The 15,223-nt window shown below is 64.1% G+C and overlaps 1 protein-coding gene across 1 annotated transcript in view; it reads left to right on the top strand.

The window, feature by feature from the left end:
• The window catches only part of CD34 (CD34 molecule), a gene marked incomplete at its 5' end in the record, with an annotated part of 45,046 nt that extends 30,071 nt beyond the window's left edge, over positions 1-14,975 (top strand). Inside the window, 9 exons of the mRNA XM_084245515.1 lie at positions 503-709; positions 881-1,030; positions 7,687-7,887; positions 8,230-8,498; positions 9,187-9,267; positions 12,938-13,082; positions 13,253-13,305; positions 13,471-13,635; positions 14,095-14,975. Of these exons, the coding sequence (XP_084101641.1) occupies positions 503-709; positions 881-1,030; positions 7,687-7,887; positions 8,230-8,498; positions 9,187-9,267; positions 12,938-13,082; positions 13,253-13,305; positions 13,471-13,635; positions 14,095-14,280 (1,457 nt within the window). The 3' untranslated portion in view covers positions 14,281-14,975. The remainder of the gene's footprint in view (positions 1-502; positions 710-880; positions 1,031-7,686; positions 7,888-8,229; positions 8,499-9,186; positions 9,268-12,937; positions 13,083-13,252; positions 13,306-13,470; positions 13,636-14,094) is intronic.
• Positions 14,976-15,223: the final 248 nt, after the last annotated feature.

The following is a 15,223-nucleotide window of genomic DNA, read 5'->3' as shown; positions in this document are numbered from 1 at the left end:
GGGCTCCTGGGGTGAGGACATTTGGACCAGACAGAGGACAGAAGCAGGTGCAGCAGGGGAAGCTCAGGGAGGCATGAGTATGGATGGCAGGCAAGGGGGACAGCCAGCGGCGTGTCCTCTGTGTGACACTGAAAGTGCAGAAGCCGGAATGTGAACCAGTCAGAGAGAGGGAGGGGTGGGCCAAGGCATTCGTCCGCATGCTACACTCTGCCCCACTGTACCCAGCTCACCCCTGCTGCCCGCCTACTGGGGGTGCAACCTGGCTGTCTGCTCTGCCCCGGAGGGGGCAGCCGGCACCCTGGGGCATCCCTAGCCCCCACAGGGACACGCTGGTTCTGGGCATTCCCCTACTAGGCCCTCATCTCTGGCCCTGGACCCTGTTCCTGCACACTGGGGCCTTATCCCCTCAGGGAGCACAGTCCCTGGCAGTGCGGCCCATCTTAGGGGCTCCCTGCCCCGCCGGATCTGGACCAGGCCTCCTCTGAGCATGCCTTGCCTCCAGTCTCCTCAGCAGGCCCCGAGGTGCCCAACGGGGTGGTATTCCGGGACCTGGGTAGTCACACCATGGTCCCCAGGTCCAGCTGGGTCTGCTCAGGGAGGCGCTGGAGGCTGAAAGATGGAGAGGAGGGGCTCCTTGGGTCCCAGCCGGAGAATCTGAACCACAAAGGCCTGCTTCTGCCCGACGGTCAGCGAGCCTGGGGCTTCCAAGGTAGCGGCAGGTCTGTGGCGTGGGCTGGGGACTGGTTCCCAACAGGAAGCTGGGAGCCCAAGGCAGGAGGCAGCATCAGAGTGGAGCTCACAGTGCAGCCGCAGTTGCAGGCCAGCCCGGGAAGGCATCTTCAGGGGGGCCGAGCCTGTCTTCACCACTGTTGCTGACCAGTGCGGATGTGGCCGAGCCGGGCAGGGCTGGCCAAGGGGCCGGCCACCTTCCTCCCAGGGCAGGTGCTCAGTGAAGTGCCCTCTCGTGCCGGTGACAGGAAGCAGGTGAGCGAGGTCACCTGCCTGGTCTCTCCCGGGGGTCAGGCACCAGGTAAGCTAAGGGTGGGGGCAACCTCTGCTCTGCACCTGGTCATACCCACTGGTCAGGCAGGACGCCCTCCTGGTGCTGCTGGCCATCGGGCGCCATCCTCACAGGGCCTGGTTTCTGCATCTCTGCCCGGATGCTTGCAGAGAGAGTTCTTTAACAGTTTTGAAGTTTTAGGTAGCAAGCCTGAATTACAAGAAAAAATGAATTTATATTAAAACTCAAAATATTACACCCACTTTCTCACTTTTTTACACTGAAGGCGCTGCATCTGACGTGAGACCTGGCTTGAGTGAAGTGCTGTGTGGGGTGCCCGAAGTCACCAGCCCCGGGGAGCGTTCTCCCAGGGAGCACTCTCCCAGGGATCATACTCTGGGGGAGCATACTCCTGGGGAGCACTTCTTGAGCACAGCACCTGCTCTCAGTGGCTAGGTGAGGTGTGCAGAGTGAGGACTCCTACTGGAAAATGCAGGGAGCAGCTGGTGACCCAGCGTCCCATGGGCCAGGATCTCATGCCTGCTGGGAGTGCAGGAAAGGGTCGGCAGCCCCTGCTCCGCTACGCTGCACCCCAGACCTTTCTTCAGCCAGCAGTCTCCCGCTGGCCCTGGCCTCCGAGCAGGCAAGCTGGGACGGTGGCTCCAGAGCCTTCCACTGCCCCCGCAGTGGGGAAGCAGGCAAGTCCTCTCCTGCCTCTTGCAGCCTGGCCAGGAGCAAAGGCATGAAGGAGCCAGAGGGAATTGGGGGGGGGCAGCCCTGGCCTCCACACCGCTCAGGGGAGCCTGAGCCGCCACTCCCCTCACTGCCTTTGGGAGCCCCGAGGGCCCCAGGATAGAGGCTACGGCAGGATGGTGTGTGGCCGGCGGGCACACACACCACGGTCAATCCTGGCTCAAGCCTTCGGTTCTGTGATGTCGTGAAAATGGTCCCTAAGTAAAGGAAGTTCAGTGACGAGGTCAGAATAAGAAGTTTGGGGCTAGTTTCAGACCAGAATCCTCCTCTTGGCTGCCCCACCCAAGAGGCCTGGGGATCCCAGGGCAGCGAGTGGGAGAGATGGGGTGCAGAGCCCCTCTTCCTCCCTCTGTGGGCCAGGACCCACCCCAGTACAAGACTGCTTTGTCGTGGGGAGACCAGGGGGCCTGAGAGCACCGCCCACCCTCAGCTCACCCTCTCCCCAGGCCCCCTCCCCGCAGCACCCCCTCCCAGGCCCTCCTGAGACTGGCAGATGGAAGGGGGGGACCCCTGTGCTGGGGCCCGGGGCTGTAGAAGGTGAAGGGGGAAGCGGGCGCAGGCGGGTTTGTCCCCTGTGTCTGAGGATCCAAGCAGCAGGGAGCTTTCAGGTAGCAGCACAGTGGGGCAGGGCGTGAATCACCAGGCGCTGTGGGCTGTCCGGGGCCTGCGAACCTTAACCCTAGCCCTGCCCCGGAGACCAGTGCCTGCATGTGGTCTGTACCTGGTCAGGGAACAATGGCTAGCACTTGTAAATGGCCCCACAGAGAGTCCCCTGCAGGATCTCTCTCAGCTTCCTCACAAAGAAAGAGCAACAAAAGGGGAAGGCGAACAAGTCAGAGGGCCTGAGCCACCGGGGGGCGCTCCCTCCAGAAAGGGGTTCAAGTCAGTGGGCGTCCTGCGGAAGCGGCAGCGGGCCTCTGGAGAAAGCCGAGCAGGCGCGCTCAAACCTCCACCTCTTTTGGCCAGCTCCCCTGCTCTCCACCAAGGGACTGGGGGGGCTGCCCTAGCAGCGGCCAAGCAGGCGGTCCTGCCAGCTCTGAGGAGGAGGGAGGAGGGGAAAGCGGCTCGCCCACCCCCAGCGGCAGGGAGGCGGCCCGTCCCAGCGCAGTCGGCCCAGTGCAGTGCAGGCGGGAGGATGCCGGGGCTCAGGGGCACAAGCGCAGGGCGCAGGATGCCACGGGCCTGGATGGCGCTCTGCCTGCTGGCGCTGCTGCGTGAGTAGGGGCACCTCAGGGTCAGCGCGGCGGGTCGGACCCACCCTGCGCCATCCAGCGGGCCACCCTGAGTCCAGCCGGATGGTGCTCACCTGGGCACCCAGCGCGTTGTTGTGGGGGGGGGATGCTGAAAGAGCCAGGTGCAGGAGCAGAACGCAGCCAGGTGGCCACAGATGCTGTGCCTGGAGGGGGCTGCTGCAAGCCAGGAGGGGAGGGCCAGGAAGGTCCTGCGCTGGATGGGTCCAGAGGCCGGGGAGCACTTTTGGGGGGGTGTGCGAGCTTGCCCACCTCGGGACCAGGAAGCCAGATTATTTGTGGCAGGGAAGGGCGGGCAGCTGGAGGGGGCAAGGCCCCCACCAAGGACCAGGAGGCAGGCAGCGGCTTAGAGTTAGGAATGAGGAGTCCCTGAAACTTTTTGCATCTAAGATGGGAGGTGGAGGCGCTGAGCCCCCTGACCCACACCCAGCTTCAGAGGCGCTGCCCTCCCCTGTCCCCACTCCCAGACAGAGGCCAGGTGGCTACCCGTGCCTCCTCCCTGCCCTCTGAGTTCTAAGCTGTGGACAGCACAGCTGGGCCCTGACTTCCTAAGCTTGGGCCCTGGTGAGGACCAGTCCTGGGGCCCTCATTTGGGGCAGCCATCCAACCCTGGGAGGGCTCAGCGGGGAGCTGCTCCTCTGCAAGTCTGTGCCCGCCCCAGGGCTGGCTCCCTGCTCTTCTGCCGATGGGTTCCACTTGGTCCAAGAGGCTGGGCTGGAGGACTGCTGGGTTCCAGCAGCCCAGGGTGGCCGCGGGGTGGCCAGACCCACCCTTTGGGGTTCATCCCGGGTGGAGTGGGTGCGCCTTGGGGCAGATACTCGCTGGCCGTTGGCTTCCGCCGGCCTGGCCCTGGTCAAGGAGGGGTCCCCTTTCCTTTGCTCCTCCGCGGCCAGGCTGGGCCTCGCCTTGGCCTGGGGTGGGCCTGGTGGGGAGAACCTGAGTGTGGCCACCTGGGCTGAGGCCCCTTTTCACGCCCTGCTGGCCCTTGAACTGGTCGGTGGTTGAGTTGCCCGAGGCACTCCTGGGGGCTGCTAAATTTTCCTGGTGGGGGGGCGCTCCTTCGGGGACTTCTGTGGTGCTGCAGGAGGGGCCTGTGCTGGGCCATGGGCTGGGTGACTCCCCAGGACTCCAGAGATTTTTATTCCAGGTAGTCCCTCCTTTGTCCCAGCGAGAGCCTACAGGGCAGGCACACCAGCAGCCAGCACCAAAAGCTCCGCAGAGGGCCAGGGGCCGCCAGGTAGCTTGTCCCCCGTGGCTGTGGCCGCGCCTCCGACGGATATCAGCCCCCTTGAGCCTCCACCAGGCCTTCCGCCCGCATCCCCCCCCTCCCCCCGCATTCCTCTTCTTCCTCTGGGTCCTCATGCTGCTGACCCCACACCCATATCCTGTCTGGGGCCACATGTAAGAGGGGAAAAAAGAAAAGGAAAAGGATTTTATCAGATATTTTCCAGGGAGCGAGGTCCCCACCCTTTGACTCTCTGCCATGGCGACGGAGGAGGCTGCGGCCCGTGACTGACTCAGGGGCCAACTGTGGCCGCGCCAACTGGCCACCCTCCTCTGGGCTCATGCTGGACAGGGTGGACGCTGTTCTCACGGACTCGGCTCCTCCCGGGGCCCCTGGATGTGTCCTTTTCTTCTCCGAGTCTGTGTCTCCGGAGCCCGGGGAGACTGGGGAGCCCCATGGACAGACTTGGGGCCGCGCATGATCAGGGCCAGGACAATGGGTATCTCGAGGCCTGGGCGACAGTGGGCAGGGGTTCTGGGGACACACCCGGGCAGCTTCCCTTGCTAGCTCTGCTCCATGTGGTGGCAGAGTGGAGGGCACTGATGGGCAGGCGTGGGGAAAACGCAGCACTCCCTCCTCGAGAAAGCCTCGTTGGGACGGAGGCATGTTTCCTGCCTCTGTCCTCTCGGCAAGAACTTCCTCTTCCCTCCCGGGCTAGAGAGAAAACAGCCACTGAGGACGCCACCTCAGGGCCAGCTGGGGGCCGGAGCGGGTGACAGCGCCCCATGGGCGAGGGCCCCCACGTTCCTAGGGTGTACCCCACCTTTGCAGGAGCCCTGCTGCACGAGTACACTGCAGTGGGGGCTCGGGCCCGGGCTCCCCTCTGTGGGGTGTCTGCACCATCCTGACTTGGGGAAACAGAGAAGAAGCGGGGACTGTCGCTGACGTACACTATCCAGGTCTCCCGGGGTTGCGGATCCTTCGGCGGCCTCCCTGCCTGGTGAGCACGTGGCTCACAGGAAACAAGACTCACCTGTACAGTGGGACGGGACTCCCCACAGAGCCCCCCAGGTCCAGCAGGCAGTGGCCGGAAAGGGTCCAACAGCCACACTGAGTCCCTGCCCCAATGGGGCCTGGGGCCTGCTCTGCTCTAAGTCACGATTTTAAGCATGGGACACTCTTTCTAGCTACAGCCTCCGAGCCGGTGCCCATGGGCAGTAGTGGTGCCCACCCTGGGGGAGATGAAAGGACACAGCTGGCTCCCCAAGACGCAGCTGTCTTGGTTTTCAGAACGCTCCGAATTCTGGTTTGTGCACCCCCCCAGCTGTGGTGCCTAGGAAGCTGTCCCTAAGAGGCTGGCGTGGGGGCACCCACATGTGGCCGGTGCTTGTTCTGACCCAGAGCATACTCCGGGTGCCTGGGGAAGGCTGACACGCCTAAGAAGGTTCTGGAAGGCAAGCGTCTACAGCCTGGCGGGTGTAATGAGGCCTCGAAATGGCAGGTGTGACCAGAGGCCGTGGCCCCGGAGATGGGTGTTGGGGCCCAAGCAGGTGGGGAGGGGCCTGGCCCTCAGCACTCCCACAGCCCTGCAAGCCTCAAACAACGGCAAGAGCTGCTTTGTCCTGATGGATGAGGTTTGGGGACCAAAGGAGCCCCAGCCCACCCCACTGGCACGTGCGGGTGCCGGGAGCCTGGCATAACACCTGGACCTGCACAGCTGCCGTCCAAATGGTATGCAGGCGTGGACTCAGGGGCCCTCGCCAAGATGAGGAGCTGAGACACCAGGGCTGCTTCGAGAGCCCCTGTGGCTGCGTCTGGAATCCAAGGCAGGCAGGCTGGGGTGGCCAGCGAGCAACAGCACAGCAGAAACCCAGGGTCAGCAGGCTTGACGCCGCCCGTGGTAGGCGGCTGCCTGCGGTGGGCAGCCGCCTGAGTCTGGACTCCAAGGTGTGGGCAGCTGAGTTCTCTGGGGCTTTGGGACACAGGGGCCCCGTGGAGATGATGCTGTAGATTTGCTGATGGCAGGGCAGCCACAGCTGTGCCCGGCGCACAGGGCTGCCTACTGGATGTGGGGCCATGCAGGGTCTGCTGGTTGTTGGCTCCTGCCAAGGGCCGGGCCGTGTAGCCGCCCTCGCATCTGCTGCTATTTCTCAGCTGTGACCGGGGCTTCTTCTGCATTCTTCTCTCGCCTTCCTCGGGCCACTCCAGCCGCGTCCAGTGTGGCGCTGTCGCTGGTGGGTGGTCACTGCAGCCAGTGCCGGCCACGCGTGGGGCGAGTATGGTGCCTCCACGTGTCTGGCCTCCTGAAGACTTGGCCCCTCCCAGGCTGCACACTGCGGGGGCAGGTGCTGTGCACCCCAGGGCAGGCCCCGAGGAAGGGGGGCCCACGCGGCGGAGATGAGCGCCGCCCCAGGAGTCGGACTGGTATAGGCTGGACGGGGCAGCCCTCGGTGTAGGCGGTGCGTGGAGGTTATGTCCGTGAGCTTCTGATGCCCCTGCAGAGTTGGGGTCAGTACTCGTGCGAGGAAGGTCACATCTGGGCCACGGCCTTGGACGGGTGGGGCGGAGATGGCAAAGGGGCGCCCAGCCAGGCCCCTGCCTCCAGGGGCGAGAGAAGGATGAGGGAGAAGCCCAGCCACAGCTGAGAAACAGCAAGAGTAGCCCCAGTCCCTCGGGCTCCTGAACAGGGTCACTCCAGGGCACCCGGGACCAGCTTCATGCTTCCTGCCACCCCTGGACCCGCAGGGGCCCCTCCACCTGGGACCCACAGAGGAGCCTGGGGGATCATGTCCGTGTGAGCCGCCTGGGCCCCATGTTGGCTGGATTCTGTCCCCACCTTCCGAAAGAAGCCTGAGGCCGTGGGCCCTGGTGAAGGAGGGTGGACCACGAGCCAGAGAGATGGCACTTTGAGGGAAGGCCTTGAAGCAGGAGGATCTTCATGGGGCTGAAGAGAAACAGCCTGTGCTGGTGGAGAAAGGGCCACGAGAGGGGGACAGAGGAGGACGCAGCTCCCCTCCCTCTCCCGCTCTGCCGTCCCCCCTCTCCTGCTCCACTCTCCTCCCTCTCCCACTCCATCGTCCTCCCTGGCGGGCTTGATCCTCCTTCTTCTGCTCCATCCTCCCCCCCTCCCGCTCCATCATCCTCCCTCTCTCGCTGCATCATCTTCCCTGGTAGGCTCCATCCTCCGCCCTCTCCTGCTTCTTCCTCCCCCTCTCCTGCTCCATCCTCCCCTCTCTTCCACTACACTGTCCTCCCTGGCAGACTCTGCCCTCTCAGCACTGCTCAAATATGGCCCTGCCTGTGGCTCCACGTGGCTGGAGCAGGCTGGTCTGATGCTGGCGCCTATGTGGGCCAGCCCCGTCCTCCCAGCCAGTGACCCTGGAGCCCAGGGAGTGGGACAGGTGCTGTCATGGGGCTGCGGCCAACGCAGGTCTAACCTTTCCTCCCCGGTCCTGCAGCCTCCGGGATCGCGAACACGGAGCCTCCCACCCCCACCACCATGGAGTCCACAGTGTCCACAGATCTTCCTCCCCCAGGGGGGTCTTCAGCTGCCCCAACGAACATGTCCCACCAGGAAAGCGCACTCCCGAATGCCCCTGGAAGCACCAGCACCCCCGCCACCCCCCAGAGCAGCAGCGGGGCCACGGACCCTGGCCAAGGTGAGGACCTCCCAGCCCGCGCTGGTGCCAGGGCTTCAGGTGCAAGGTTGGGGGGGGGCTGTCCCTGGTGGAGGGGCAGGTCGGGGGGCCTGTGTCCCCAGTGGAGGGCAGGCGAGGTCTTGGGCTTCTGCAGGGCCCACCTCTGGTCAGCCTGCATGTGCATGGCAGCACCAGAACCAGCTGCATGCATGGCATTGGGAGGGTGGGCTGTGGACGCGGGGCTCAGCCAGGCCAGCTCCGGCCCCGGGGTGTCCAGGGCCACCCTGTCCTCTGCGTGTGGTGGTAAGCATGTGAGTGTGCGCGTGCATGTACACCAGCACACGTGTGCCATGTTCACTTCAGAGCCCTCCGTCCACCTGACGACAGCCATCCCTGAGACCACTGCCATGCCCATGCCCAGGGCCTCCACAGTGCAGGCGCAGACCTCTGCCACGGGCCCCACGCCCACCGCCTTGCCCAGCACCCAGGTCAGCGTCTTCGACCCAGTGGTGACCCCGGGGCCCAGCACACCAGCGGGGAGCACTTTCAAGCACCCTCAGGACAGCACCAGAGCTGGGATGGCTCCCACAGGGCCCCTCACATCAGGGCCGCCTACCCCAGGCGCCAGCAAGGTGGGTAAGCACCATGAGGGGGCTGCACCCTGGCCTCTGTGCAGCCCACGGGATGCAGTCCTAGAGGGTGCTCTGGCAGAACCAGCCGTGACCGTTAGGGCTAGAGGGAGCAGTGCGGGGGTGGGGGGGTGGGGGGGTGAGGGGGAGGGTGGAAGGAGCAGCTGGGGGACCACCCTGGTGATCAGGGCCTCCTCTGTTCCTCCCTCCCCTTGGGCACCTTTAGAGACAGCCTGGGGCTGTCTCTCCTGCTGCCCTCCAGACCAAGGCAGGTCCTCTGGAGTGCAGGAAGGGACTGCAGTGGGCAGCAATGGATGGGCAGGGGGCTCAGCCATGCCCACGGCCCCAGAGGCAGAACAGGAAGGTGAGGGTGAGCCTCCGGCAGCCTGACTTCTGCTCTCAAGGAGTCAGATTAGGGACCCAGAGTGCCTTGCCCCCCAGAATTTGCGAGGTGTGACTCCCGGATGGGAGAGGGCCTGAGAAGAGGAGGGGCCTGTCTCTGCACTCCAGCTCCTCAGGTGTCCCAGGGGCCACCAGGCACCCCTTGGGCACAGGCAGCAGGGATGGAGGGGATCACACACCATTGTGAAGTCCAGCCTCCCAGAAACGCGGACCTTTCCTTTCCGCCCAAACCTCCCCGGAGAGAAGAAGGGGGAAGACCCAATGATTCACCTGCTCTCATTCCACTCAGGGGAAGATCACCTGTTCCCAAGTCAAAGAAGTGAGGTTGACCAGAGGCATCTGCCTGGAGCTGAATGAGACCTCAAGCTGTGTAAGTGCCCCCCTCCACGCCCCCCTCAAACCCCACCCTCTCTCTGGGCCGCCAGGCCCCTGACCAACCCGCCAGCCTCTGGCCCTGCTTGTCTGCTCTGTCCTGGCTCTGGGCTCAGGGAGTAAGGGCGCCCTCTGGTGGACGGACGGGAGAGACACCCAAGGGCTGCGCTAGTGTTTGTGTTGTCAGGTTCAAGTTTGCCTTGGCGGGGGAGGGAGTCCTCCGAAAATTGTAAGGTCATCATTGGCGCAGCTGCTAGTCCCTCCAGCATTTGCCCCGGTCCCTAGTGCTTGCCACAGTCTTGTCTGCTTTTGCTCTCCCCTCTGGCCCCAGCGCCGCAGCCTCCTGCAGTGTCTGCGTCCTCCTCCGGGCACCTGTCCTCCGGGCACCTTTCTTTCTGTTTTAAGTTTTGTTAATTTTATGCTTTTGCATTTGATTGGATGTTTTTACAATGAGGCGGGATGTCTTTCCTCCTTACACTCTAAAAGATATTTTTGGTCTATTCCTTTAGAAAAACTTTAGAAACAGCTGGTCAAGAAGCCCCCCGCCGCCCAAATCACTTGTAATCACAGCTACTCTAAAGCCCCCCCCACCCCCGTTCCCCAATCGTCCCCGTGAGGGTGGCATCTTGGTTTTTCACCTTAATTTTTCTCCCGCGGGTCTGTGTGTGGCTGAGTTTGCTGGACACGGGGACTGCTGTGTTCTGGGGCTGCTGGTGGTGGAGCCGCAGCGTGAGCTCAGTGCTTCGGTTGCACCAGTCATGGCTCTTCCCGCAGCCGGGGAGACCTCCGGCTTCAGCAGCGGTGGCTCTGCACATGCCTCCCTCCTTCTTGGAGAGTCCGCTGAGCCCAGGGCCCTGGCCCAGGACCAGGAGGTTGTGCTGGTGCACAGCAGCCTCCTGGCTAGCATCAGTGACCGCATGTGTGTACCCGGCCTGGGCGGGCAGCTGAGCACCCCTGTGAGGGCCCCACATTCGGGTGCCCTAGAGCATGACCAGGTCTGGTGGACCTGGTCACTCTTCCAACCATCCCTGTGGTGACAAGTGACTCAACTTGCAGGTCTTTTAAAATTGCACCCCCGAAAATTCTCTCACCTTTAACAACAGCACTGTGAAGTCAGCTCCCAAGGCGCGCCCAGACGGGATGGGCAGGAGGCAGTGTCCAGGTGGCATCCAGAGACCTGAGTGTCCTGGCTCATGCGCGGGTAGCAGAGGACTTGGGCTGGCTGCACTGTGGGACCCGTGCCTGGTGGAGCTACTGGAGCGCTGCAGGATCATGCTCAGGAGGGTCATCCTGGCCCTCACTTGCAGGGTCACCCCGACAATGCCTTGCTCCCTCACTTGCCAGACTCTGCTGTTGCTGCCATCTTGTGCCAGGTCTGTGGGCACAGGAGGATATAAATGGGGACGTAGGAAGGGACAGTGGGGCTGCTGGAGAGCCCCATTTCTGAGGGCGCCTGTCCTATGCCCCAGCAGCAACACCCACGGGTGATCTTCCTCGTCAGCACCCCTTGTCTTGGGTTTTTAGCACAGCTTCATCCCATGGGATCCCCCACCCCAGCCTACCCACATGTGTCTGAAGGTCAGCCCTTCCTAAGGCTGAGGGGGTCAGCCCTGTTTTGGGGTTTGGTTTGGGGGTGTCAGAGGCCTTAAGGCATGGGTTCTCACCCACGAAATCAGGCCCTACCCCGGCGGAAGAAAAGCGGCCCCCAGCCTGCTTCCTGAGATCTAGGTACTGTGGCCTGGCTCACCTGCGGACCCTGGAAGAAAACGCCCTTGCACTGCAGGAGCGTGGGGGGAGAGGGAGGCGCATGGGGGCAGGGGAGGGCATGCACCAGGGATAAGGGTGGGGGTGCATGAAGGGAGCACACGGGGGAGGGGTGATGGGGCCAGGGAGGGCATGCAGGAGGGGTGGGGGAGCTTGCACGGGGGAGGGGGCACACAGGGCTGATGTGGGGGGATTCTGCCGTGAGGGGCGGCATCTCAGCTCCTGCCCCCAGGTAATTTCCAAAAGTGCTTTATTCTCTCAGATTCCACTCATTTGTGCAGGGGAATACACCAGAAAAAAAAGTTACTGGCAGTAAAATACAATGGGGGCATTTCTGAGCTAGGGCTGGGGTGCCGCTGGTTTCTGGGGGCCGCCACCTCGGAGCCCCTGGGTGCAGCTCCCCTGGGGAGCTCTAGAGAGATTCACAGGACTCCCCATTTCCTGGTCAACCAGCTCATTTCTCAGAGACAGGTTGGGGGGCTCCACATAGCTGGGGCAGGTCTCTGGCCTTTTCCAAGTACAGACCGCTGTGTCCCCCTGCACTGCCATAGGCCCTGGACTTGCTCCTCTCAGCCCTGTGAATCTGGGGGCTCCTGGTTTCGTTTCTTTTGGTGTCTACTCAGAAGTGGCCTTGCTGAGCCCTTGGTGAGGCCAGTGGACACTCTGGGGACCCGGTCCTGCCTCCCATGCTGTGCCCGGCGCCAGGCAGGTACCCGGGCTGATCGCATTCAGTCTGCTGCTGTGGTCTTAGGGTGGCCGCCATGTTGGGGGGAGTGACTCCCCACCACGGGCCTTCCAGTGCCTTCTCTGACTTCCTGCCCCATGGGGTGTGGGGAGCAGCCTCGCTTCGCCCTCTGCCTCCCCATTTATTCTCGGGTCTACCCCGGCTCCATCCACAGTGGGAGCCGGCGCAGTCAGGGCGCGGCTGCAGCGGGGGTCTGCACCTCCACTGGCTTGGAGCCTCCAGTCCAGGCGGCACCTCCTTCCTTTGTGACCTGCACCTCTAACCATGTCCATGCCGGTGACCATCCCTCAGAGGTCCCTCTGAAGAAGGGCCAGGGCGCTGCCAGCCTTGACCTCAACTGGAGAGGAGCTGCTTTCCAGGGACCCATCACGGGGACCCTGCCTAAGCCGGGGAGGCAGTGTCTGCCAAGCAGGCACCTGCTCGCAGCACCAGGGAGTGGTCAGAGCTGGCCAAGCTGCCCGACACTGCCTGGGGTCAGGCAGTGTGCAGGAGCCCCGTGGGGCTGCCGGGAGCTCTGGCAGGTGTGAGCATAGGGCAGCATCGCGGGCGCGGCTTTTTGGCCCAGCCAGAAAAAGGGCCTTGGCCCCATGGGACGGGCTCTGAGGGGAAGAGGGTGGAAGCCTGAGGCTGAGGTCCGCCCCGGGTGGGGGTGGGGGGGCAGCCCCTGGGGATGGGGCCTGAGGTGGTGGGCAGGCCCTGGGGGAGGGCAGGGGGTGGGGGCAGGACAGAGCAGCCCATGGTGTGGGTGGAGGAGGGGATTAGACAGTCCATGCAGAGGGGGCAGGGGTGGGGGTGGGGGGCACACCCAGAGGTGCTCACAGGCGTGGGTGCACTTCCCACCTGGAAACCAGCACCATCTCGCGGCTGCCACCCTGCTTGCCACCAAGGGCTGCTTTGCCCAGGATCAGCGGGGCATCCAGGGGCTTCCCTTCAGTAAGACAGCCAGCAGGTCGTGCCCCCTGGTAGCTCCGGGCCCACTGGCTGGTCCCTGGCGCCCTTGGGTGTGGCTCTTACTGCTTGCGGAGGGGCTGGAAGTGACTTTCTAGCTAGACTTGCAGGACGAGAGGACCTTGCATGGAGGGTGCCATGTGACCTTGGTCAGCGCTGCGCTACCTCTGTGGGCCTGGTCACTCACCCCCGCTCGCCTCTGTGTCCCCAGGAGGACTTCATGAAGGACAGCGGCGAGGAGCTGGCACGGGTCCTGTGCCAGTCGGAGCCGGCAGGGGCAGGGCCGTGCTCCTGGCTTCTCACCCAGTCTGAGGTCAGGCCTCACTGCCTGCTGCTGGTCATGGCCAACAGCACAGGTGAGGGGGCAGGGCGGGGCGGGGCGGGCCACCGGCCAGGCCAGGTGTTTGTTGGAGAGTGCAGCGCTGGGGAGGGTGGCCACCTGAGACAGTGTCCACCTGCTGTTGCAACATCTAGTGTAAGTGGCTGGCCCCGCCTCTAGATTCCTAGCCCCTGTTTCTCATTCTAGAACTTTCCAGCAAGCTCCAGTTCTTGAGAAAGCACCAGTCTGAACTGAGAAAGGTGGGTTCTCTAGGTGCGGGGTCTAGAGCCCCTGGTCATGTCCTCTCCATGCTCCCCCTTCCCCTTCCCACTCGCGGTAGCAGAGGAGGCCCAGCTGCATGGGTAGCTGACTGGCTAGGTCCCTCAACATGGGTGGGCAGTGACCACAGCCTGGTCTCCCTCCAGCTGGGGATCCACAGCCTCTCCGAGGAGGACGTGGGTCACCACCAGAGCTACTCCCGCAAGACCCTGATAGCACTGGTCACCTCGGGGATCCTGCTGGCTGTCCTGGGCATCACGGGCTACTTCCTGATGAACCGCCGCAGCTGGAGCCCCAGCGGGGAGAGGCTGGTCAGTCTTGGGTCCAGGGCGAGGGAGCTGAGCACGCGGTGGTGTCGGGGCCAGGACACAGGGCAGGGGAAGCAGGATAAAGGGGCTACCTGGGGACGCACTGGGGCCACCATGGGGCAGGTGGGGAGGGTGGGAGGCCTGTTGCCTGTGGGAGCCCGTGGTGCATGGGCCTTCAGGGTTCTCTTTAGGAGAGCTCAGCTGGGCCTGGAGCAGCGACTGGGTCACTGCACTCTGGGCCAGGCACATGCAGGCAGGGGCTGGTGGGGTGGGAGGCAGCAGGCAGGCTGGACTCCACTCTGGGAGGCCAGAACAGAGCTGCTGCTGCAGGTGTGGTGCGTCCTTTGTGCTTTCTCCCCCAGGAGCTGGAACCCTGAGGACGCACAGGAGCAGGTGACTCCCCTGCCGCCCGAGCCTCGCCCCTGCTCACAGATAATGCCCCTCTATTTGTGCTCCGTCTAGGACGAAGACCCTTACTACACGGAGCACGGCGGGGGCCAGGGCTCTAGTGCAGGCCCCAAGACCTCCCCGGAGGCCCAGGGAAAGGCCAGCGTGACCCGAGGGGCTCAGGAGAACGGGACCAGCCAGGCCACGTCCAGAAACGGCCACTCATCGAGGCAACACGTGGTGGCTGACACTGAACTGTGATGGCCGCAGCAGGGCGGGGGGATCCTCCAGGTCTGGTCTCTGCCTGGAGCCCGCCCGCCCACCCACCCACAGCCGCCCCCCAGGCACCTGCAGTCCCGACCCAGACTCTGGCCTCCGTGAGGCAGGGTGTGAAGGGTGAAGCCCAGGAGCAGGAGCCAGGCGACTTGCGCCCTTCGGAGCCCTGGGGCGAGCGGGTTGTTCTGGGCCATGGCTACTCCCAGGGGGCCTTGCCTTTTCTTGCCGCCACTGACACTCCCTGTCTACCCGCAGCCCGGTTTCACCAGCCCAGGCCTGGAGCATCCCTGCGCCCCACCAGCATGCTGCCCCCCTACCACCTGCAGAGCCTGCCATGCTCTGGCTCTGCCTGGGCTGGGCACGCAGACACAAGTGTCACATGGCAAGGGGCGAGCAGGCTGCTTGGGCCTAGTCAAAGGAGTGCTTCTGCCTGGGGGTTAGAGTGGACCTTGGGCCAGGCCCACATGCTGAGAACTCTGGCTACCCGGCCAGGCACTGCCTTCTCCTCCGACCCCCACCCCCCACCTCCCACCTGACCCCTGGGCTGAGCTGCGGCGGCAGACCCCAGCAGACCCCCATCACTGCCTGCCCCTGGACACCCTAGACACCCAGCCACCTCCTCTCCTCCCTGAGGGGTGAGCAGGGGTCCTGGTGTCAACGACGGTTGGAAATAGAACTTTCCGGAGATGGAAAGACTGGGCGTGCTTTCTTTGGAATAAAGCTGGTGTGTGCACCTCCCGCGAGCACAGGGCCTGCAACCCGCTGGGGACCCACAGTCCCCTCAGCCCTGGCGTACATGCACCGTGGGGAGATGCCAGCGGAGGGGCCCTCTCATGCTTACCCAGATACTGCCCTCCTGGCAGCTGCTGGAGAGGAGCGGGAGGGTGGGGTCTTTGGAATGGAGGGGCATGCTGGGGACCCTTCTTGA

This window comes from Talpa europaea (assembly GCF_964194135.1).
Source record: "Talpa europaea genome assembly, chromosome: 10".
Classification (NCBI taxonomy): domain Eukaryota; kingdom Metazoa; phylum Chordata; class Mammalia; order Eulipotyphla; family Talpidae; genus Talpa; species Talpa europaea.
This window is presented reverse-complemented; position numbering and strand designations above follow the sequence as displayed.